General features: G+C 59.1%; 1 protein-coding gene across 1 annotated transcript; it reads left to right on the top strand.

Moving 5' to 3' along the window:
* Positions 1–4,812: 4,812 nt before the first annotated feature.
* On the top strand, positions 4,813–20,886 carry ASXL2 (ASXL transcriptional regulator 2). The gene is made up of 8 exons (XM_042029473.1): positions 4,813–4,953; positions 8,986–9,136; positions 11,348–11,488; positions 12,525–12,688; positions 13,684–13,780; positions 14,533–14,638; positions 16,071–16,731; positions 18,370–20,886. Exons 2-8 carry the CDS (start codon positions 9,046–9,048, stop codon positions 20,614–20,616), a joined length of 3,507 nt encoding a protein of 1,168 aa, XP_041885407.1. The 5' UTR covers positions 4,813–4,953; positions 8,986–9,045; the 3' UTR covers positions 20,617–20,886.
* The last annotated feature ends 1,113 nt before the right edge of the window (positions 20,887–21,999 follow it).

The raw sequence follows: 21,999 nt of genomic DNA, 5'->3' as shown, positions 1-21,999 counted from the left end.
GCCCCAGGACTGAGATCTGACTGCTGGACACTGCCCTGGCACTGCCCCAGCCCCGGCACTGAGATCTGGCTGTGCAGTTGCTCTCTGGATAAAACATCCCAACGTTCCCAGGACTTTGTGGCTGGAGCAGGGGTCGGGTTTGGAGCGCTGGGGTGGCACCAGGACTGTGAGTACTCGGCTCTTGCCGTGTTTCCAGCCCCGAGCTGTGTCCCCCCGGCCAGAGCCGGGGCTGGGCCGTGTCCAGGCTGCCGGAGGGCCCGGGACCCGCGTGGCTCCAGGGTCAGGGGTTCCCAGGTGTTCTAATGCACCTTTGCAAACTGATGGAAATCAGCCTGGGCTATGAGCTGGAAGTGCTGCTGGCGGTGAGTTCCACACTCAGACCTTGCCGCTCCTGAGCGAGCGTTCCCATCTGGGGCGAATCAGGAAGAGTTAATCCCAAATGGCTGCGGGAGGAAGAGCTGGAGCAGCTTCACTGGATGGGCTCTGACGGCTCAAAACTGGTCCTGTAACACAGAGGAGAAACAGAATTCAGCTTTAGCTAATCCCTGGAGTGTCCCAGGCCAGGCTGGACGGGGTTTGGAGCAGCCTGGGACAGTGGGAGGTGTCCCTGCCCATGGCAGGGCTGGCACTGGAGGGGCTTTGAGGTCCCTTTCCCCCCAAACCAGTCTGGGATTCCCTGAGCTGCTGGTGTGCTCTGAGGAACTCGCTGTGCTCAGGGCCGCTTGTGGCTCAGGGACAGACGTGACTTCAGCACATGTGGTGTCACAGGTGGCCACAGTGGCACTCAGAAGAGATTTCCCTGAGGAGCTGTGTGAAGAAGCAGAGGGATCTGCGCTGTCACGTGCGGGGCTTTCACAGCCACTGCTGCCCCAGGGCCTTCCCAAGGCACACTCCAGGGTGTTGTGGTTCCAGGCTCCAGGGTGTTGTGGTTCCAGGCTCCAGGGTGTTGTGGTTCCAGGCTCCAGGGTGTTGTGGTTCCAGGCTCTCCAGGGTGTTGTGGTTCCAGGCTCCAGGGTGTTGTGGTTCCAGGCGTTGTTTCTCCAGAGCAATCAGAACAATTCTCTTTGGTGTCTTGTTACTCCAAGTGCAGTGATGCAGTCCCTGCAGCCCAGTTCCCTTCAGTGAGGGACGTCTCCCCCCGGGCACCACGAGGGAAGGCTTTGGGTTCTGCTGGAGAAGCTGCCCAACATCCAGTGCTGTGACTCCTGCTGTACTTCCTGCACCTGAGTATTCCCAGGAATGTGGTGCCTGAGGCTGGCAAAGGCACAGGTCTGGCAGCTCTGTGGCAGCACAGGGGCTTCTCCCTTTTCTCTCGGTGTTAATTTGGTGTTGCTGTTGTTGAGCCCAGCAGCTGAACCGTGGCCAGGGGGAGCCTCCCGAAAATCCTCGTGCTGGGTTTGTGCTGCTTCCCAGTGGATCCTGCTCTGTTCTGCTTCCACAGTGCCTTACTGATCCTTAAATTCATAGACCCAGCGAATCCCAGACTGGTTTGGGTGGAAAGGGACCTTAAAAATCATTCCAATCCCAACACCTTCCACTGTCCCAGGTTGCTCCCAGCCCCAATGTCCAGCCTGGCCTTGGGCACTGCCAGGGATCCAGGGGCAGCCCCAGCTGCTCTGGGCACCCTGTGCCAGGGCCTGCCCACCCTCCCAAAAATCGTTCCCAAATTCCCCACCCTCCTAAATTCCCTTCCCAATCTCCCATCCAGCCCTGCCCTCTGGCAGTGGGAAGCCATTCCCTGTGTCCTGTCCCTCCAGCCCTTGCTTGGAGCACCCTGGCACAGTGGGAGGTGTCCCTGCCCATGGCACTGGATGGGTTTTAAGGTCCCTTCCATCCCAAACCATTCCAAGATTCTGTGATTAACCAGAGACATCTCCATGCTCCTCAAATTGTGTTTTAATGGCTTCCCTCCAAGTTTTTCATGCCACACATCTGGATCCCATTAGCTGTTTAAAATTGGGATATTTTAAGCTCATGACTGCACAGTTGGGGGGGATTTTATATTTTTAGCTCAGCTTGACTTTACTTTCAGCCCAAACAAGCAAAGTGCAGCTTTTCATTCTGGAGCTGCAGAGGTCGAGCAGATGAACCCATGGACATGGACACAGCTGGAGCTCAGGATGGGCTGCCCTGGATCCCAGGCCAGGCTGGACACTGGGGCTGGGAGCAGCCTGGGACAGTGGGAGGTGTCCCTGCCCATGGCAGGGGTGGCACTGGATGGGCTCTGAGGTCCCTTCCCACCCAAACCATTCTGGGACTCTGTGGGGTTCCAGTGATTTGCAGTAGGGGCTGATCCGAGATCCATCTCTCAGCCCGCAGGGAACACCCCGGAGATGAGCAGTCAGTCAGGGAAGTGGCTTTGGGCTGGAGCCAGGATCTGCAGGAAGCGCCTGCTGGGCTCTTGGAGCAGAGTAGGAGCAGTTCAGATCAGCCTGAGCTGGGTGCTGACCCCGGGCCGTGCTGGGATCCAGGCACCCGGTGCCGGCAGAGCTCTGCTGTTCCTGCACCGCTGCCTGGGGACTCACCCAGGGATTCTTATTTTCCCCAATATCCACCCTGCCCCTCCCCTGGCCCAGCCTGAGGCCGTTCCCTCTCCTCCTGTCCCTGTTCCCTGCCAGCAGAGCCCGACCCCCCCGGCTGCCCCCTCCTGTCAGGGCCTGAGGGCAGGATCCTGAGGGATCCCTGGATCCATCCTGGGTTTGCTGTTTGCAGCAGTCCCCTGCAGTTTCCCTGAAGGAGTTACCCACTCATCCTCTTCAGTGAATTCCCCTGAAATCGGTGCTGCTGCTTCCCCTCCTGCCCAGATTCTTTGTGTTGAAGAGGACACAGAAATTGTTCTGTGTCTGACCAGTGGGTTTGGGTTTGCACATCTGTCCTGCAGCCCCTTTGGGCCCTGGAAGGAGCTCTGAGGTCTCTCCTCTGTGCCAGCATCACTTCTGCCAATTCTTTGTTTTTAAACAAACAGTTTTTAGAAGCCTTTTGTTGCAATTCTCAGGAACTTTGAGGGAACTCTTTTAGCAACAGATTTTCTTTGCTTCCCATTCTCTTTATCCAATGATCAGAGAATCCCAGGGAGTTTGGGACCTGCTTTGCCTCTCCAGGTGCTGGTCAGGCTCTGAACTTTTCCAGCATTTTATTGATCTGCACTTCCACCCAGCCCAGGAGGCAGATCCAGGTTACAAACATTCCAGGGACACAGCCTTGGCTTGCCAGCTCTGGGTGCAACATCAGGGTTTGGGGTTGTTGGCCCTTCCTTGGTGGTTCTGCTCCCTGTGCTCTCTGTCGCCTTTCCCCACGGGCAGGGATCACGGATGACCCGTTTCTGACCCAGACCTCTCAGTGGTGCAGCATCTGCTGGCATTCCAGGGCTGGAATTGCCTCCTCTGGGCTGTGTGTGCCCAGGATCCTGCTGTTCCCAGCTGCCCACAGCCCGCAGGAGAGCTTTGGCTTTTGTGGTTGTTACTGACTCCGTGTGTTTTATTGGAATGTTGCCTTCTGCTGGGGCGTTATTTCGGGGAGGTTCCCTTCTCCGTGGACCCTGAGCAGAATCCTGCTGGCTGCAGTTAATGAAGGGCTGGGTCGTTATCTCTTGGCTCCTTCTCTGCTGATTGCCCAGGAAGTGTTAATTAATTGAAGTGTTAATTAATTGCCTTATGTGTGACTCTTGATTATCCCCCATGGCAGGGCCACCCCACCACCAAACCTTCCTCGTCTGGTTCCCCTGATCTCACGGGGGTTTTGTCACCTCCTAAATTCATGGCCTGAGACGTTCAGGAATTTGCTGAATTTTGCTGGTTTTTCATATTAAGAGAAGGCTCCAGGGAGAGCTCCGAGCCCCTTGCAGGGCCTGAAGGGGCTCCAGGAGAGCTGCAGAGGGACTGGGGACAAGGCATGGAGGGACAGGACACAGGGAATGGCTTCCCACTGCCAGAGGGCAGGGCTGGATGGGATCTTGGGAAGGAATTGTTCCCTGGGAGGGTGGGCAGGCCCTGGCACAGGGTGCCCAGAGCAGCTGGGGCTGCCCCTGGATCCCTGGCAGTGCCCAAGGCCAGGCTGGACATTGGGGCTGGGAGCAGCCTGGGCCAGTGGGAGGTGTCCCCAGATCCTGGGATTTGGGGTATCCTGTGCCAGACAGGTTCATTCAGGCGACTGGAGCAGCTGTTGTTTAATTCCCTTCCCCAATTAGTTGTTTGTAATGAGGCTCTCTAAAGGTTAAATCACCTGGAGCTGGAAGCTTCACTCCAGGGACTCCGGCTGGCTTGGGCTGGACTTCTCTCCATGTCTGGACTCGCCCACTGGGAATACACCCTCATTTCCTGGGGCATCCCGTGCATTCCCCTATTTCCTTTTAGAGAGGAGCTTTAGGTGATGTCCTCTCCTGTTCCTCTGCACCTCGTGCACGTTCCCAGCCTGCCGAGGGGCTGGGATTGACCCCGAGCAGGAGCTGCTGCCAGCGAGGGCCCCGACCTCCGGCCATTGCAGAGGGCCACGGCCAGGCTGTGATTCCAGCGTGGAGCTGGCTGGGCTGGAGCCTTTCCTCACGCTGCCCTGGGGTCTGAAGGCAGCTGTTTGCAGGTTTAATAAAAAGAGATGGGCCAGAGCTGACCCAGCTGGATTTGGCCATGGAGCTGCTGCCTGCAGTGGGGAACAGCTCCCTCGGGAAGGAGGGAATGCAGTGATCCTTCCTGCCAGCAGTCACAGGTGCTGGAGGTGCTGGAGGCTCCTGAGGTGCTCTGACACGGGGAGGAGAGGGTGGGAAGGTGGGATCCTGTGTCTGTATAGACTTATATTTGTGTTTATATTTATTTTTATATTTGTATTTGCATCTCTGTTCCCGCAGTGTCGTCCCGCCTGGCCCCGACAGCCTCCCCGCAGTCCGGCTGCCCCTCCCCGTCCATCCCAGGCAAGGGCCTCTCCTCCTCCCAGAAGCACAGCAAGAAGGCTCTCAAGCAGGTGAGTGAGCCTGGGAGCCCCTGGAGATCTCGGCAGTGCCTTGATTTCCTGGGAAACCAGCCCTGGGAAGCTGCTCCAGGCAGGGATGGAACCCCAGGGGTCCTGCCTGGCTCTAACCAGGGCCTGCCTGGAGCTTCCCTCTCTCCTGAAGGTGATGGGAATATTGTGCTGCTCAGTTCCTTTGATTTCTCCCTAAAAGAAGCCTGGACTTTTACAATTGTTACTTTAGAGAAAGGCATAAAATGTGATTTCTTTTCCCCAGTCCTTTGATGAGATTCCATGGCTTCCTGCTGTCGGAGGAAACGCGTTTGGTAAATTCAGACTTTGGGGGAAAGGAGTTCAGTGCACTGAGTTCTTCCCCTGGTGGGCAGCACTTCCCTCCCAAGGAATTCCATGGGTGCTGCATGTCCTCATGGAGGGCAGGGGAAGGCAAGAGCAGGAATTCCATGGATGCTGGCTGTCTGAAGGGGAAAGAGCAGGAATTCCATGGACAGAGTGTCTGGAGGAAAAGGAGGGAGAACGCTGGGCCTTTGCATCGCTCCTCTCCTGGGTGCTGTGAGGCACAGAGCAGGAGTGACTGATTTCCATGGAATTTTTCATGGAATTTTCATGGAAAGCCCGTTGTGGATCCTGTTCCCTGCGTGCACAGCACAGAGTGGGAGCTGCTCGTGCTTCACATCTGCTCCTCTTGATGCAAAATTGCAGCTGAATTTTCCCCAGTGTGGGGTTCCCAGGTGCTTCCCCAGCTGCACTGCTCGGGTTCCCAGGGTCCTTAGAGAGGAAATGCTCTGTCCGGGCTGGATTTCCCTTGGGAAGGGGAATGTGTGTGAGGAGTCATGGATCAGGTGCAGGGACTGTGGGAGCTGCTCACAGCAGATGGAATCACGAGGTGTCCCAGCAGGATTTGCTCGCCCAGCCCAGCCTAGTCCCTGGCTTGTTCCAGCGGAGAAGCAGCACTCGGGATGGCATTCCTGAGGTGCCCTGGCCTTGGGAAGGGATCTGCAGGGAGAGAGAAGTCGCTCATCAGGGGCTGTTACTGAGGAGGGCAGGGAGGGAAGGGGAGGATGAACGGGAGCTGTGGTTCCAGCCCCAGGGAGCTGAGGTGGTGCCAAAGAAGATGCCAGCTCTGGGAATTTCCTGTTCCCACGTGGCTGTTTGATTCCCCACCGGGAGCTCAGGCTGTGAGGGGGTTGTCACTGCAGCCAGGTTTTCCTCTGAGCTTCCAAGCCCAGCTCCCACTTCCATTTGAATCCCCAGAAAATTGCTTCCCACTAATTGAGCAGGATATTAATGACAGTCTCTGCGTTCCTCAGCCCTCGCTAATCCTGGCTGGCAAACATTCCCCAGCAGCCACACAGGCTCTTCCCTTCACAGGGGTGACCAGACAGGCGCAGGGTGCCCAGAGCAGCTGGGGCTGCCCCTGGATCCCTGGCAGTGTCCAGGACCAGGCTGGACATTGGGGCTGGGAGCACTGTGGGGTAGTGGGAGGTGTCCCTGCCCATGGCAGGGCTGGGACTGGAAGTTATAAAAGGCAGCTAAAAAGAGGAAATTGGGATGGTGGGAAGGAGGGACGGGGCTGGAGAACACCACGGTGTGAGTGAAAGGGGGATTAGAGGAACTCCCCTGTCCTTAATCCTGTCTGTGCCCTGGATTATTGCTGGGGGCTGGCTGGCTCAGCCCTCCCCTTCTCAGTAATTACAACATTCCTGGAGGGAAGAGGGCGTGGATTTCTGAGGGAGAACCTTTAACCCTGGGACTCCATGTGCTGCCAGACTGGGAATGTGGATGGGGCTGTTCCAGAAACCAGGATTTGGTTCATCCACACACCAGAGTTCAGCCTGGGCAATGCAGCTGAGCAGTGCCTGTGCCATCCCCACAGCCTGGGGGAGGGTGCCAGGCTGCATTCCTTAGGATCCTCTGGAAAAATCCTGGCTTGGAGGTCAGAATTGAAACTGGCTCATCCTGCTGGAGATTCCACGACTCCCAAATCGTTTGGGTTGGAAAAGCCCTCAGAGCCCATGGAGTCCAACCATTCCCAGCACTGCTGAGGCCACCACTGACCCCTGCCCGTGTCCCCAAGTGCCACCTCCATGGGGCTTTTGCATCCTGAGGATTTCAGATCCATTCAGTGCTGAGGGAGGGACCCACGGCAGAGCTCTCCCCCGTGGGAGCAGCCCAGCAGTGGGATCAGGACACAGAGGGGTTGTGCCCCCTCCATCCCCGGAGCTTTCCAGGCCCGGAGGAGCCCCTGGCTGAGCAGGAGTTGGGCTGGAGACTCCCGAGGTCCTTCCCCACCAGAATTATTCTGTGGTTGTCACAGACCCATGGATTGGTTTGGGTTGGAAGGGACCTCAGAGCCCACCCAGTGCCACCCCTGCCATGGGCAGGGACACCTCCCACTGTCCCAGGCTGCTCCCAGCCCCAATGTCCAGCCTGGCCTTGGGCACTGCCAGGGATCCAGGGGCAGCCCCAGCTGCTCTGGGCACCCTGTGCCAGGGCCTGCCCAGCCTCCCAGGGAACAATTCCTGCCCAATCTCCCATCCAGCCCTGCCCTCTGGCACTGGGAAGCCATTCCCTGTGTCCTGGCCCTCCAGCCCTTGTCAAGAGTCTCTCCCTCTCTTACCTTTTGGCTCCTTCAGGTCCTGGAAGGCCACAGTTAGGTCACCCCAGAGCCTTCACTTCTTCAGGCTGGACAATCCCAATTTTCTCAGCCCTTCCCCAAGGAGAGCTGCTCCATCCCCCTGTTATGACAGGATTCAGTGTAATTTAGATTCAAAGAAACCCCCAAATGTTTAGAACAGGCATCAGAAGAGCAACGCTGACACGGAATTTAAAGAGGCATCCAAGGAGTTTCCTCCCGTTCCCACGTCCAGCACTGCGGGACCAAGAGCTGAGGGGACACAGGGAGCAAACCTGGAACTGTGTTAGCTCAGCCAGGAAAAGCACAGCCAGTGTCCAGAGCCCGAGACGTGGCAGTGTGGGGTTCAGCCAGCCCTGGGCACAGCAGCGCCCACAGCCGCTGCTTCCCTGGTGGTCGCTGTGCCCTGGGCTTCACCCAGGCAGGATCTGAGAACCTTCCTTGAACTTGTTTGGGGATGTTTTATTCCTGTGAATGCCAGGGCTCTTTTCATCTCTCCTCTTTGAAAGCTTTTGACCTCAGTAACGGGAGGTCAGTTCAGTTCTGCCGTGTTTCCTCTGGCTGAACACTTCTCCAAGCTCTGGGAGAAGTGGCTGCGTAGGAACAATTTAATAAAGGGAAAACAGGATCCAGGGTGGCCCTTGGTTATCCCTGTCCTGCTGCTGTCGGTCTGCCTCATTTGTGTCCATGCAGCACAACAAATCCTGTTACTCCTGCTCTGAAATTCCATGGAATCCTTGATCTGTTGGCATTTTTCTGCTGTCGAGGTCAGCTGGGTTTGGATTTTGGTTTTTGCAAACAGAAACTTTGGTTTGTGGTTCGTCCAAACCCCTCCTGTGTGAGCCCCGGGTGCCTCTGGGGCCCTGTCCTGGTGTGGCTTTAAGTCTTTCCTGAAACAAAGGTTTTTGTTTTGTTCTCTTCAGCGCTGGAATCTTTGTTACTGTGCTCATCAAAAGCCCTTTGCTAAGGGCAGTGTCTGTGGAGGGTTTGGGAAGCTGCTCTCCCAGGAGATGGGCTGAGCTCCGGGGTGCTGCTTTTACTCTGAAGTTCTTTGTGTGATTACTTCTTGAGCTGACTCCAGACCAGGAATCTTCCTCTGTGCTTCTCTGGAGGTCCTTTTCTCCATGGGGCAGCACAAGAGGGGATGCTCGGTGACAGCGAACGTGCAGCTGCAGAGGTCGGAGGTGTCCGTTCGTAGCAGGGTGTTGGTGTTCAATCCCTCTGTCACCCGTGTCCCACTGGGCAGGCACGGGGGTGTCCTGGGGAGCTGAGGGGTGTCCCAGGCCGGGCTGCATTCAGGACTCCCGATCCCGATCCCGCTGCCGCGCGGGGAGCCGGGGCCGTGTCCCGCAGGCTCTGCCGTGTGGCTGACCCTGGTGCTCTGTGTCCCGCAGGCCCTGAAGCAGCAGCAGCAGAAGCAGCAGCAGCAGCAGCAGCAGCACTGCCGGGCGGGAATGGCCCCGGGAATGGGGCCGGGAATGGCGCTGCCCTCTAACCAGCACGTCCTGCTCAAGGCCAAGGCCGCCGCCGCGCCCGGGAAGTCGGGTACGTGCGGGGCGCCGCTCCTGGGGACGGGGACAGGAGGGCAAACGGCTCCTTGTTCTGAAATCCTCGGCTTCTGTCTCCAGGGCTGGGGTTCTGGGGGGGATGCACCGGGTAAGGAGAGACCTTGGGTGGATCCTGCATGGATCTGGCTGTGCCACTGGCTCGTTAAAAGCTGCTCCCAGTGCTCGGTGACTTTCCCAGTCACCCGTACCCCATGCAGGGCTTCCTCCTGGTGTTCCTGTTCAGGGTTCTCCTGGTGTTTCTGTTTCCGTGGTGGGTTCCATGTCCTGTTCTCATCTGAAAGATCCCTGAGGGGTTTCCAGAATTTGTGCTGTTAGGAATTAGTGAGGTCACTGCTCTGTTCTGGCTGGTCTGCCAGGGCAGGAGCTCCTCAGCCAGCAGCAGATTTTCCATGGTATCCCAAATTCCTGGTAGTTACTTGCAGCCAGTTTTGTCTGATTTCTTTCCAGAGTAACTGAGGGCTTGGTCAGGTCCTGGCTCTGAGCCACAGAACCACCGAATCCCAGACTGTTTGGGTGGGAAGGGATCTCAGAGCCCATCCAGTGCCATGGGCAGGGACACCTTCCACTGCCCCAGGCTGCTCCAACCCCCATCCAGATCCCAACAAAACTGCATCTCCAGTCCCAAATCCCAGGGCTTTTTCAGCCCTCGAACTCTCCAGTAAAGCCTGGTGCTGTGGGTAATTAATTAGTATCAATTACTGGCCCCGTCCCAGTCCCAGAACTCCTTCCCTTCCCAGCTGTCAGTCCTTCAGCCAAGGAGCTGTGCTGGGAGCAGAGACAGCTGCCTGTGGAGGGAAGGAATTCTGCATCTGCCTCTGGGTTATTCCCTGCCAAAGCACCGGGCACAGGAGCTGGGCCTCAGGCAGTCCCTGGCACCTGCTGAATTCCCTGGACTGGGACAGGCTCAGTCTCCCTGACAATCCCTGGCAGGGCTCAGCATTCCACATCATTCCCTGCAGGCAGCTGGGATGTGGAACAGGGCCAGCTTGTGCCAGTCGCTCTCCAAGCCAGAGGAATCCCCAGGGTCCCCATTCCGTCCCTGGTGTGGGAGCAGCCAGAGAGGGTCCTGGAGCAGCAGTCTCAGCATTAAAAACATCTGTATTTGCATATCCTGGGAGTCACTGTGGGGATGTCCTGCTGAAATTCACAGGGCAGGGTACGGATGTTCCAGGAGCCATGAGAAGCTGGGAGTGCCTGGGAGCTCCCCTGACCCTCAGCCTGTCCTGGGGCAGGATCTGGGATTCATTCCTGGTGGCTGTTCCTCCTGCCTGCTGGGAGAGACACCAGTGGTGCAAAGGCCAGAAGCTCCCAGCAAGTCCTGCCCTTCCTGCCGGGGAACTCCAGCCTCAGGATCTTTCCTTAGGCTCAGCTCAGGATCTTTTCCTGCTCCCAGGCTTTTCCTTGAGTTCTTCCTCAGCTGGTTCCACGTGGGATCAGGGTGTTCAGGAGCCCCTCAGGCTGTAAATCCCTCCCTGTCAAGGCCTGGAAGGTTCCTGTGGCGCGAGTGGCTCTTGTGTGTTGTTCTCCTTGGAGTCCCATGGTGCTGTACAGGGACAGCTCCCAACAGGGACAGTGGGAGGTGTGGAGAGAGAGCAGGAAATTAAATGGAGGGGGGGAGGGAACAGCATTCTGGTGGAAAGCAGTGCTCTGATTCCACAATTTCAGGGATTTATTCAGAGCTGGAACAGCTTGTGTGAGGAAGGGAAGGGAGGGAGAGGAACCAGGATGGGAAACTGTCTCCGGAGCACTGGGAAGAGGAGGAGGAGGAATTCCCCAGGTGGGCTGAAGAACAACAGCTGCAATAGAGGGGTGAAGTTTAGCAAGGACATGAGAGGTGTGGAGAGGTGACAGCTCTGACAGGAGCTCGTTAACCCTGGAAGTGTTAATGGGACCACGCCTGGCTCGGATACAGGTGGGAAATAAATGGGGATCAGCTGGGAAATGGACCCAAAGCACACACGGTGTGCACGCCCATGCCTCTGTTTTGGGATGTTCTGGTGGCTCCAAGGGATGTCCTGCACTCAGTGTTGGGCTGCAGGTGCTCCAAGAGCACAGGAGTGTCTGTCCTGGAACTGCTGGGGCTGCAGGGGTAGGTCTGGGTGTTGCAGAACCTTCGTTCCACGCAGGAATATCCTCGTGCAGGATTCCTCTGCGTGTCCCCGCGTTCCAGTGTCTCCCTTTCCGGCAGGTTGGGAAGGGAAGCAGGCGGATGGACATTCCAGCAGCCCCCCAAACTCCACGTCCAGCTCCTCGCCCTCGGTGAAGCTCGAGAACTCCCTGCCCGGGCTGGGGAAGAAGCCGTTCCCGAGATCCGACAGGCTCCACGCACGTAAGAGATGGATTTCCCTGCTTCTCCAGAGCTTTGGCTGCTCCAGGGCCAGAACAAAAGCCTGAAACAGCAAAATGGAGTGAAGTGTGATAACTCTGTTGCTGAGGGACTCTGGAAGGCGCTGCCAGTCTGCTGGGAATTGGGATAATTCAGAATGCCATCTTCAAACCAGCCCTTCCCAGTCCGCATCAGCCGGGCCTCTCCGAGTTCCCAGCTGCTGGAGAGCACAAAAGGACCTGCATTACTTACGGGCTTTGTAATGTACCTACACACCCTGATAAGATGAAAAAGGAAAAGAAATTCCTTCCTGGATCTCCTCCATCCCTCAGGCCCCGCTGGATTTGGCCCCCAGCCCTTTACTGGAGCCGGGGCTTTCTCGGCCTCCCCGGCCTTCCTGGTTCCTTTTGCATTTTCCAAGGGTGGGATTGACCTGGTGAACTTAGGGATATTCTTACAAAGTCGTGGAATGTCCTGAGTGGGAAGAGACCCACAAAGATCATGGAATGCAGCTCCTGTCCCTGCCCAGACCCCCCAACAGCCCCACCCTGGGCATCCCTGGCAGCGCTGTCCCAACGCTCCTGGAGCTCTGGCAGCCTCGGGGCCGGGACCATTCCCTGGGGAGCCTGGGCAGTGCCCAGCACCCTCTGGGGGAAGAACCTTCCCTGATCTCCAGCCGTTCTCTCATTCTGAGGTCTCCATCCCAGATCGTGCCTCTGGGGAGAAAAGGCACTGCCACAGAGCAGCAAAGTCCAAAAGAAATCCCCAGGAACAAACTGACCTTAACTGGAGGCTTAAACCAGAAAAGGAGTTGTAGAACCCTCCTGAGAACCCTCCTTGCCAGGCCCCAGGCAGCCAGGGTCCCAGGGAGGTGGGCTGAGTGGGTCTGGAACGTTCTGTGCCTGGATCTCCAGGCTCTGTTGGTCGCTGTGTGTGCAGAGGTAAAACCAGCGGCGGGGTGGCTCCCACGGTGGCACTGCCGTGCGCAGGGACCCCGAGGAGGGCGGCCCAGGGGTGACCCAGCTGTGCTCCCTTGCAGGGCAGCTGAAGAGAGCCCGGTGCGCCGAGATCGACGTGGAGACGCCGGACTCGATCCTGGTGAACACCAACCTGCGGGCGCTGATCAACAAGCACACGTTCTCCGTGCTGCCCCCCGAGTGCCAGCAGCGCCTGCTGCTGCTGCTGCCCGACGTCGACAGACAGGTACGGGCAGCCCCTGGGGCTCCGGCACAGCCTGGGCATTCCGGCCTGCAGAGGGCAATGCCAGGTGGAGATCCCGTTCCTGTTGTGGTACCCTGGGTACCTGTGGGGGAGAGGGGCACGGAGTTAGGGGAGAGCGAATCCAGCTCCAGGGTGACCTCGTTGTGGCTTTCCAGGACCTGAAGGGAGCCTACAGGAAAGATGGAGAGAGACCTGGGACAAGGGCTGGAGGGACAGGACACAGGGAATGGCTTCCCAGTGCCAGAGGGCAGGGCTGGATGGGAGATTGGGCAGGAATTGTTCCCTGGGAGGGTGGGCAGGCCCTGGCACAGGGTGCCCAGAGCAGCTGGGGCTGCCCCTGGATCCCTGGCAGTGCCCAAGGCCAGACTGGACATTGGGGCTTGGAGCAGCCTGGGCTGGTGGGAGTGTTCCCAAATCCTCCAGAATTGCTGTGAGAAATACCCCCACTCCTCCCCACCATGATTTTAGTGTCACCCACCGAGGCATTGCTTTATTCTGGCCAGGGGGGTTGTGTGACAAAATCCGGCCTCCACAGAGCCGGGCACAAAACCTGCTCCCTTCAGCCTCCAGCCTGGCCCGAGCACAGCCGGGCTGGGGCTCTTGGGTTTCTCCCGAGTGAGCCCCAGGCAGGTTCCCGAGGGATGTGGGCAGTGCTGGGCTCGTGCTGTGCCCAGGGACACTGGCCCTGCCAGCAGTGACCCCCGGCAGTGGCCAGCAGTGACCCCGGGCTGTGGCCAGCAGGTGACCCCGGGCTGTGGCCAGCAGGTGACCCCGGGCTGTGGCCAGCAGTGACCCCCGGCAGTGGCCAGCAGGTGACCCCGGGCTGTGGCCAGCAGTGACCCCGGGCTGTGGCCAGCAGTGACCCCCGGCAGTGGCCAGCAGTGACCCCGGGCTGCGGCCAGCAGTGACCCCCGGCAGTGGCCAGCAGGTGACCCCGGGCTGTGGCCAGCAGTGACCCCGGGCTCTGTCTCTTGCAGGTGGGGGCCGATGGGCTGATGAAGCTCAGCAGCTCCGCGCTCAACAACGAGTTCTTCACCTCGGCTGCCCAGGGCTGGAAGGAGAGGCTGTCGGAAGGTAAAGCCTCCCCACATGTCCCCGCAGCTGGGGAGTGGCTGGGGAATGCCTGGAGGATGTTGCTGGAGAACCTGGAGCTCTGCAGGGACTCGCTGCAGGCTGTGCAGGCAGGGGAGCCAGGCAAGCCCAGCACGGGGGGGCTCAAGGCAGAGGGGGCTGCAGAAGGAGCAAATCTCTGGAAATGAGAAAAGCAGGAGAAACGTGTTTAAAATCTTCTCAACTGACAGCAGAGCTGGGGCACCTAAACACAGGCACTGCTGAGGGGGCAGAGAAAGGAAATTCTGTTCCAGAGCAGAGCATGGTGTCACCAGCACGGGGTGCTCAGTCCTTTGAGCCAAACTTTGGATGTTCAGATGGGATACTGGGGAAAAATTTTTCCCTGTGAGGGTGGTGAGGCCCTTACGAGGCTGCTCAGGCCATTCCCTCTCCTCCTGTCCCTGTTCCCTGCCAGCAGAGCCCGACCCCCCCGGCTGCCCCCTCCTGTCAGGGACTTGTGCAGAGCCACAGGGTCCCCCCGGAGCCTCCTTTGCTCCAGGCTGAGCCCCTTTCCAGCTCCCTCAGCTGCTCCTGGGGCTCCAGCCCCTTCCCAGCTCCGTTCCCTTGACTGCCTCATTGCCCTGGAGCAGCCCCTGGGGCTCAGGCTGGGGCCAAGGGCAGGTGCAGCATCCCGGGCTCCTGGGACACACCCAGCTGGGCCCGTGCCCCATTACCCACCCCTTTCCTGTCTCAGAATTCCCCCTTCCATTCCACAGGAGAGTTTACCCCGGAAATGCAGCTCCGAATCCGGCAAGAAATCGAGAAGGAAAAGAAGGTGGAGCTGTGGAAGGAGCACTTCTTTGAGAGCTACTATGGGCAGAGGTGAGAGCTTGGCTGTGTCCTGTGCCCTGCCTGGCCAGGGGCTCCTGCTGGGGTTGGTCCATCCATGAACGTTGGGTCTCATCAGTCCTGGAACCTGGGGGAGGTCTCTGGCTCCAACTGGTTCCAGGAAACCGGGAGATGCCGGCGGGATCCAGGTCAGGTGTGAGGTGTTTGCTGCCAGGATACCTCACACTTCGACCAGTGCAGGGTGTCCTGGCACCTCACACCTCTTCCCCTCCTTGCTTGGAGCCACCTGCACCGTTCTGGTGGAGCTGGGGCTCCGGAGGCCCTCGGAGCTGTGGTGGCCAAGCGTGCCCCACCTCAGGGTCAGGCCCTGCATTCCCACATCTCCCATCCCACACACCTGGTTAAACCCCCAAATCTGCAAAGCTTTTATTCTGTGCCTCCTCTTGCTTCAGGATTTTCCATCCTTTGGGGTTACAGGGAGGATTTGGGGTTTCTGAGGGAGTTCCTGAGAGACCTGGAAAGGAGCACACGCATGTAAATAACTGATCAGGAACTTCTAATCCTGCTTTGTGCCAGGTTGTCGTTTGTCCTCACCCTGCCAACCGCTTTGCCTCCCATCCATCCAGAGCATTTGGGTTATTCCTGGCATTCCATGGTGTGGTTGGGATGCTGTGGGCGAGCCAGGGGCTGCAGAGTGTCCATACAGGCTGTAGGAACAACAACCAGGCCGGGAGTGCAGCTCACAAAGAGCTTTATCAGCCACCTGAGGCAGGTCTCTGCCCGTGGGAAGGTGACAACAGCCCCAGTCTCGGAGCATTAGGGGGACAGGGGACAGCAGGACAGCTGGAGGGGATGTGTGCAAGAGCAGGACCTCAGTTCCCTCCAGTTCCTAAGAACTTGTCTGGTGGGAACCAATCCATGGATTCACTAGACTTTCGTGGGGTCCTGTTTGGGGAAGAAGCCCCAGTCTGACAAATCATTAGCAGGGTGGATGAAGTGAATCCAAAAGGACAAAAGTTGTCCCAGACACCACTCTGGGAATTAGATTCCATGTTCCCCTGGAGGAGATGATGGGACCCCTCTCAGAGTCCCTTCCTGCCAATGTCACCGTGTGAGCCGGGGTTGTCCCGTGCTGCAGAGGAGGCTGTGGGGGCTCAGACAGGGAACATTTGCTGTTGCCCAAACTCACTGGATTTGCAGTCTGGAAAATTGGTGTCTGGAACAGGCCTGGAGCTACCCCGTGTTCCATGCACTGCATTTAGCTGGGTTTAATCCTCGCTGCTGATTTCTGTTTCCTGTGGAAGGATTATCAGTAGGGAAGGTTCTCCATGGCTGTGGCACAGAATTGGGTGTGTGAGACATTTATTTAGGGAGTTTATTCAGAGAACCCTGCCGCCATTTCCCTGAGGACAGGATGGTTTTGCAGGGATGTTTTACCAAGCAAAGCCTCTGTTTTCCTTGGCAGTTCTGGGCTGAGCCCCGAGGAGTCGGAGCGGCTGACGGCACAGCCCGAGGCAGAGCCCGCCCGGCCCCGCAGCCCCCCGGCCCCACGCCGGGAGCAGGGCACGTCCCCGTCGGAGCCCAGAGCACAACCAGCGCAGGGGGCAGCGGCCAGGAGAGGAGCGGGACAGGAGGGCACAGAGGACGCGCAGCCCAAGGCGGCCAAGCCCGCCGAAGCCTCCCCGGACCGACGGGCGGCGAGAGCCGGCGACCGCTCCGGCCCCGTCAGAGAGAGAGTCCACGGAGAGGCCCTGCCCCAGGAACCCCAAAGTGCTGCCAGCCAGAAGCCAGAGGAACAGAGGAATCCCGGGCTGGGGAAGGAGGGGCCAGGGAAGGAGACTCCGGGTGCCCCCAGCAAACCAAAGAGCCCCGAGGCAGCCGAAGGAGCGGCGAAGGTGCAAAGCCCTGCGGTGGCTCTGGACATGCAGGACAAGAAGCCCCTCGGTAGCCAGGCCATGGAGGTCAGTGTGGAGGCCCACAAGAGGAAGTCGGAGAGCAGGGAGGAGGCTCCAGCCAGCCCCGAGAAGAAGCCGCGTGTGGCGGAGCCCTGCCAGCACCACCAGGCCTTTCGGAACCAGCCCTTTCCCGGCGCGGGGCCGGCCGTGCCGCGGGTGCCCCCGCTCAAGGTGAGCAGAGCAGGGACAGAGCCCGGCCCGGCCTCACGCGGGGCTCAGCCAGGGCTCCCACCAGCTCACCAAACCCCAAAGAGCTCTGGGTTGGAAGGGACCTTGGAGCCCATCTCACCCCACCCATGCCACGGGCAGGGACACCTCCCACTGTCCCAGGCTGCAGACAGGGAGCTGCAGAGGCTCTGCAAGGCCGTGAGGTGCAGCCAGGAGAGCAGGCAGCTGGCGGGGGGGAGACCCAGGGCCAGAGGAGTGAGTGCCATCCTCATCCAGAGGAGTGGGTGCCATCCCCTGCCGCTAGCCCAGACACCGTGGGTAAAGCCAGCCCCTCTGGCAGCACTGCAGTCTGGTTTGTAGTGCAGCAGTGCCAGGGCAGGAGCAGGGACGGAGCATTTTGGGGAACACCTCGGGACCAGAGGCCCTTTGGCTGCTGAGCCTTTGCAAGAAGCCACCTGGGAAGGAGGAGGGGAATGGGCCCCTGCTCGGGCGGGCAGGGGGAGGCAGCAGGACAGAAATGCTCTGGGGTTTGAGAGCCAGGCCGTAGGACCAGGCAGCTGCTGCTGAACCGGCTGCTCTGGGGCCTCAGGCAGAAGCTGAATTCCTGTATTCCTGTGTGTCCTTGGAATTCTGCTCCCCTGTTAATATCCTTTTGTACCAAAAGGCTGCAAACTCAAAACTTTAAAAGCAGCTCATCATTGTCACCATGTTAGTAAGAACAGCACAAAGGCAGGAGAGCATCAATGAAATTGTCAGTGACACAGAACTGGGGAAACTGGCCATAAAAGAGATGAGGAATGTCATGCAGGAAGGAGGGTTGGCCTGCCAGGGCAAGAAAGGTGGGATTTAGTTTACCAACAGAGTGAGCTGAAGGTGATGGTGAATAGCTTCCCTTGAAAAGCAGGGGAAAATGGGGACAGACATGTCCCCAAGACGTGTCATTCCCCAAAAATGAAGGGGTGAAGTGGTTGATCAGAGCTCAGTGGATCCAGCAAGGTTTTTATGGGTACGGAAAATAAATGTAACCTCAAATAAACTCCCTGAGATCTCTGCAGGGGGAACAGGGGAGCACCAGGCTCGGTGCAGGGCTGAGCACACGGGAAGAGCAGACACAGGGAAAGTCAGCTGGAACATTGGGGGAAAGGTTTTAGAAGGAAAGAGTAAAGGATTGGCATTTTTTCTCCAGCTCAAGGGGTTATTATGGCTTTGTACAAAGGCACTGAGGAGACAAATGATGGGTGAGCCAGGGGGAAGAGCAAGGCTGAGTCAAGCAGGATGGTGACACCTTTCAAAGGGCAGAAATCACATCTGAATAATGGGAAACAGAGGAACAGGAGCTGACAGGGCTGGGGGCTGGATCAGCCCTTCAGGGAGGGAGCCTGAGGGCTCTGGGGTGATGCTGTGTGATGGTTCTCCCTGCGAGGAACAAGCTCCACTCAGGGCCACGGGGTTTGTCCCACCCTAAAACTGCTTGTGACAGTCGGGCACATCTCTTGTCTCAAGGGAGGGACAGGAGGGGTTTCTCCAAAGGGATTTTTCCACAGCCACAAACAGTTCTCTAAGATGAAACTGCAAATACTTAAACCTGTGGCTCGAGCTTTCCCTGTGTCTCAGCTGTGCTTTTCTCCTGCTCTGTTCCAGATTCCCGTGTCCAGAATCTCCCCGATGCCATTTCCTGCGGGCCAGGTCTCTCCCAGGGCACGTGTCCCCTTCTCCCTCAGCAGTCCGGGCAGGACAGGGGCCAGGACCTTGGCCGACATCAAGGCGAGAGCCCAGCAGGCCAAGGCTCAGAGGGCAGCAGCCGCCGCCGCTGCCGCCTCGGCCGGGGGGGCTGTGCCGGGGCCCGGCCCGGGCGGGGGGAGACCCCCGGGCAGGGGGGGAGACGGGAGAGACCCCGGCGGAGCCACCCAAACTGCAACTGGAGCAAATGCACTGGAACTGGCAGGAACTGGAAGCGGGGGAGGTTCGAGAAGGTTTCTTCCCCAGGGCCCAGGGCCCCGTTCCCAGGTGGAGAGCCAGGCGGAGCCGGGAGCTCCTCGCCATCCTCCTGGAGCACAACTACAGCCAGGGGCCCCCGTGGTGCCCCGAGCCCCCGGCCCTGCGGCAGCCCCGGCGCTAGGGAACGGTGCGGGGGCCACACCGGGGTCCCCACACGCCGGCACTGGGGACCAGGCAGGGACAGCCCCTCCTGCCCCGGCCCGGGGGCCTCCGGCGGCTGGGAATGGACCCAGCGGCGCCAGCGGAACCCCGGGAGCACCCACAGCCTCAGGAGGGACCGGCTCTGACCTTGCCAAAAGCAAAGCTCCTTCCCCTCTGGTGTCCTCCTTGCCACCCGCAGGCCCCGGAGCCCAGGCTGGAGCTGTGGGCGCGCCCGTCCCACCCTCCAGCACCTCCTCAGTAGCACCCAGCCTTAAATCTCCTCCCGGTGGGGCCCTGCCCAGAGTGAGCTCCAGCATTCCTGCCAACAACCCTTTGGTCACCCAGCTGCTCCAAGGCAAGAGTGTCCCTCTGGAGCAGATCCTGCCCAAGCCGCTCACCAAAGCAGACGTGAAAACTGTCCCCGTGGCTCCTCAGGAAGAGAAGAGGGCAGCAGCTCCCGGTGCAGCGGGGAACGGTGCTGAGGCGGGGGACAGACCATCGAGTTTGCCCCCACAGCAGCTCGGGAAGATCTGCAAGAACAGGCCTCTGCCTCACATTCCAAGGACCTTCCCGCTGCCCTCGGGAAAGGCCCCCAGTCCTGAGCAGCACCAGTGCCACGAGGCACTGAGCAAATCGACCCAGGAGCAGATCCTGCAGACTCTCATCAAGAAGGTGCAGAGGCAGAACCTGCTGCCCATCCTTCAGCCCTCGCAGCTGAACCTCCCACACTCAGGTTTCCCAGTGGAAAACAGCTCCACCAGCCAGAGATTCATGCTGGGCTTCACGGGCAGGAGGACGTCCAAGCCCGCCATGTCTGGGCACTACCTGCTCAACATCTCCACCTACGGCCGCGGCTCGGAGAGTTTGAGGAGAGGCTTCTCCCTGAACCCCGAGCCCCGCCTGGGGCTGAGCAGCCCCGCCGACGGTGCCAGGGCAGAGTTTGGGGAGTGCGAGGAGATGGGTGGCCAGGGCAGCAGCAGCGAGGAGGATGCGGATGACGAGAGCTCCGGGGATGAACGGGAGCACATCGGCATCAAAGAGGAGCCATGGGCAGCGCAGGGGTCTGGGCAGGGGGAGAAGGAGCAGGGCTCACACGGCACCGGCCCTGCGGACCCCGGCTCCCTGGGGACCAAGGCTGGCAAGGCTGAGGCAGCTCCGGCACCACCAGCAGCCGGCCCCAAGGAGAACGCGCCGGCGCTGGACGGCCCCGCGCTGGCCCGGGACCTGCTGCAGGCGGCGCAGGAGCAGATGGCCCACGCCATGAGGGGCAAGGGGCACGGCAGCACAGAGCTCTTTGGGCCCCCCGCCCCGTCCCCGGACTCGGCGCAGCCGCAGCCTCCGCTGCTCCCTGCCCCGCACCCCCCGAAGCTGCCTGGGAGTGCCGGGGCGCAGCTCCTGGGGCCCAGCTACAGCGGCACAATAAACGTCTCCACCTCGCCCGACATAGGCCAGGGCTCACTCGTGACCGGGCTGTCTGAGTGCAACCAGTTGGCCAGCTCCATGGGCAACGTCATGTCCTTCTCCGTGACCGTCACCACCATTCCCACCGGCCAGGCTGTGAACTCCGGCGGCCACGGGCAGAGCCTCCCGGTGCAGCCGTTCGCCGAGGACGGCGGCATGGAGGATCCCCCTTCCAAATGTTACTGCAGGTTGAAAGCCATGATCATGTGCAAGGGCTGCGGTGCCTTCTGCCATGACGACTGCATCGGCCCCTCCAAGCTCTGTGTCTCCTGCCTCGTCGTGCGGTAACGGGCGGCATGTGGGGAGCAGGACGGCTTCCTCCGGGGGCTGCTTTCGGAAGTATCTTGGGAAGAAACAGGAATTTTACTGCCTTGCACAAGAGACACGTTACTGAATCAGGAATACAGAGTAGAGTCCTTCTTTCATTAACGAAAGAGCACCTTCTTGTACAGGGAGTCGAAATCGCGCTCGACTACGTGAATTGTGACAAGAGTTTGCACTTAAGGAATTATGTAAATATGCCACATTATTTTGTTTAAAGATATTTTTTCAATCTTTTAGGAGATAGTGTTTGACTTGTACTGCAGTTCCAGTAACCCCAGCCTGCTCTGAGCATGTTTGCTGAGCTCTGCTCTCCCTGGGGGATCCAGCCCATAGCCCATTGTTGGTCTTCTCTTGGCAAAGGGAATGGGATAACCAGAGTCCGGCCGTGTGTGGTGATGGAGCACCGAGGCAGGAGCCCTGAGCAGGCTCCCTTGGCTGCTCCCACTTCAAATCCCCGGGAACGGGGAGGCACCACCGATGGGGTGCCAGCCTTTCCATCCATTGCCTTTCCCCTGTGACCTGGCTGTTCCCAGAAGGCTCCTGGGCTGTGCAATACGGGCTGGTGTTCCTGGTTTGCAAACCCCTCTTCTCCCAGTAACCGAGCTGAAGGGAGGTGGGGTCCGGCTGTGCTGCTGGTGGAACTGCAAGAAGGAGCTGTACTGACCATGGGGTTGGGGGTCACCAGAACAGCTCAGTCTGGGTCTGTGGGTGTCCCACCAGCGCAGGGGTCACACAGCTGTGCTTGGCCTGGCAGGACTGGGCAGGAATCTGCTCCTGGGCATTCCCTGGGAGCTGCCATCCCACGGCCCAGAGCCAGCTGCTCTTGGGACACGGGGGCAGGTGAAGGGCACGAAGCATCACTCTTGGTCCTGGCGTGCTCTGGGAAGCGCTTTGTGCTTGTCCAAACACCCCCATGGTCAGACATCTCCAGTCTCTATCCAAGATTTTGTATTTTCTGGGTGTAGGGAAAGGCAAATGAGTGTCAGCCTGGGCCTTGCTGGGCGGCTCTTTGTGTTTGGAATACCAAATTGGGCTGAGCTCAGCTCAGCTGGGGCTCAGCTGAGGGAGGGGTGCTGGGGCAGCCCCTCAGACCTGACCAGGGACATGGCTGGTGACACCTGTACTCCCTGTCAGTTCCTGGATTCCTTCACTTGGATTTATGGAAATCAAAGCACAGCGGCCCCGTGTTCCCGGGAGCTGAGGATGCTGATGGAGCACGAGTCACTCGAGGGCTGTTCCTCTGCCGGGGCGGGTGGGGGCCTTGCTGCACCCTGGTCAGGGAACAGAGCTATGTATGTTTGTGATGGAGAAGCACTGAATTCACTTTTAATCCAAAGGCCTTTTAAA

Source organism: Corvus kubaryi, unplaced genomic scaffold, assembly GCF_017639235.1.
Source record: "Corvus kubaryi isolate FWS band 111438036 unplaced genomic scaffold, C.kubaryi_AGA036_p1.0 37323, whole genome shotgun sequence".
Lineage (NCBI taxonomy): Eukaryota > Metazoa > Chordata > Aves > Passeriformes > Corvidae > Corvus > Corvus kubaryi.
Note: the sequence above shows the minus strand (reverse complement) of the source record. Positions and strands in the feature narration are given on the sequence as shown.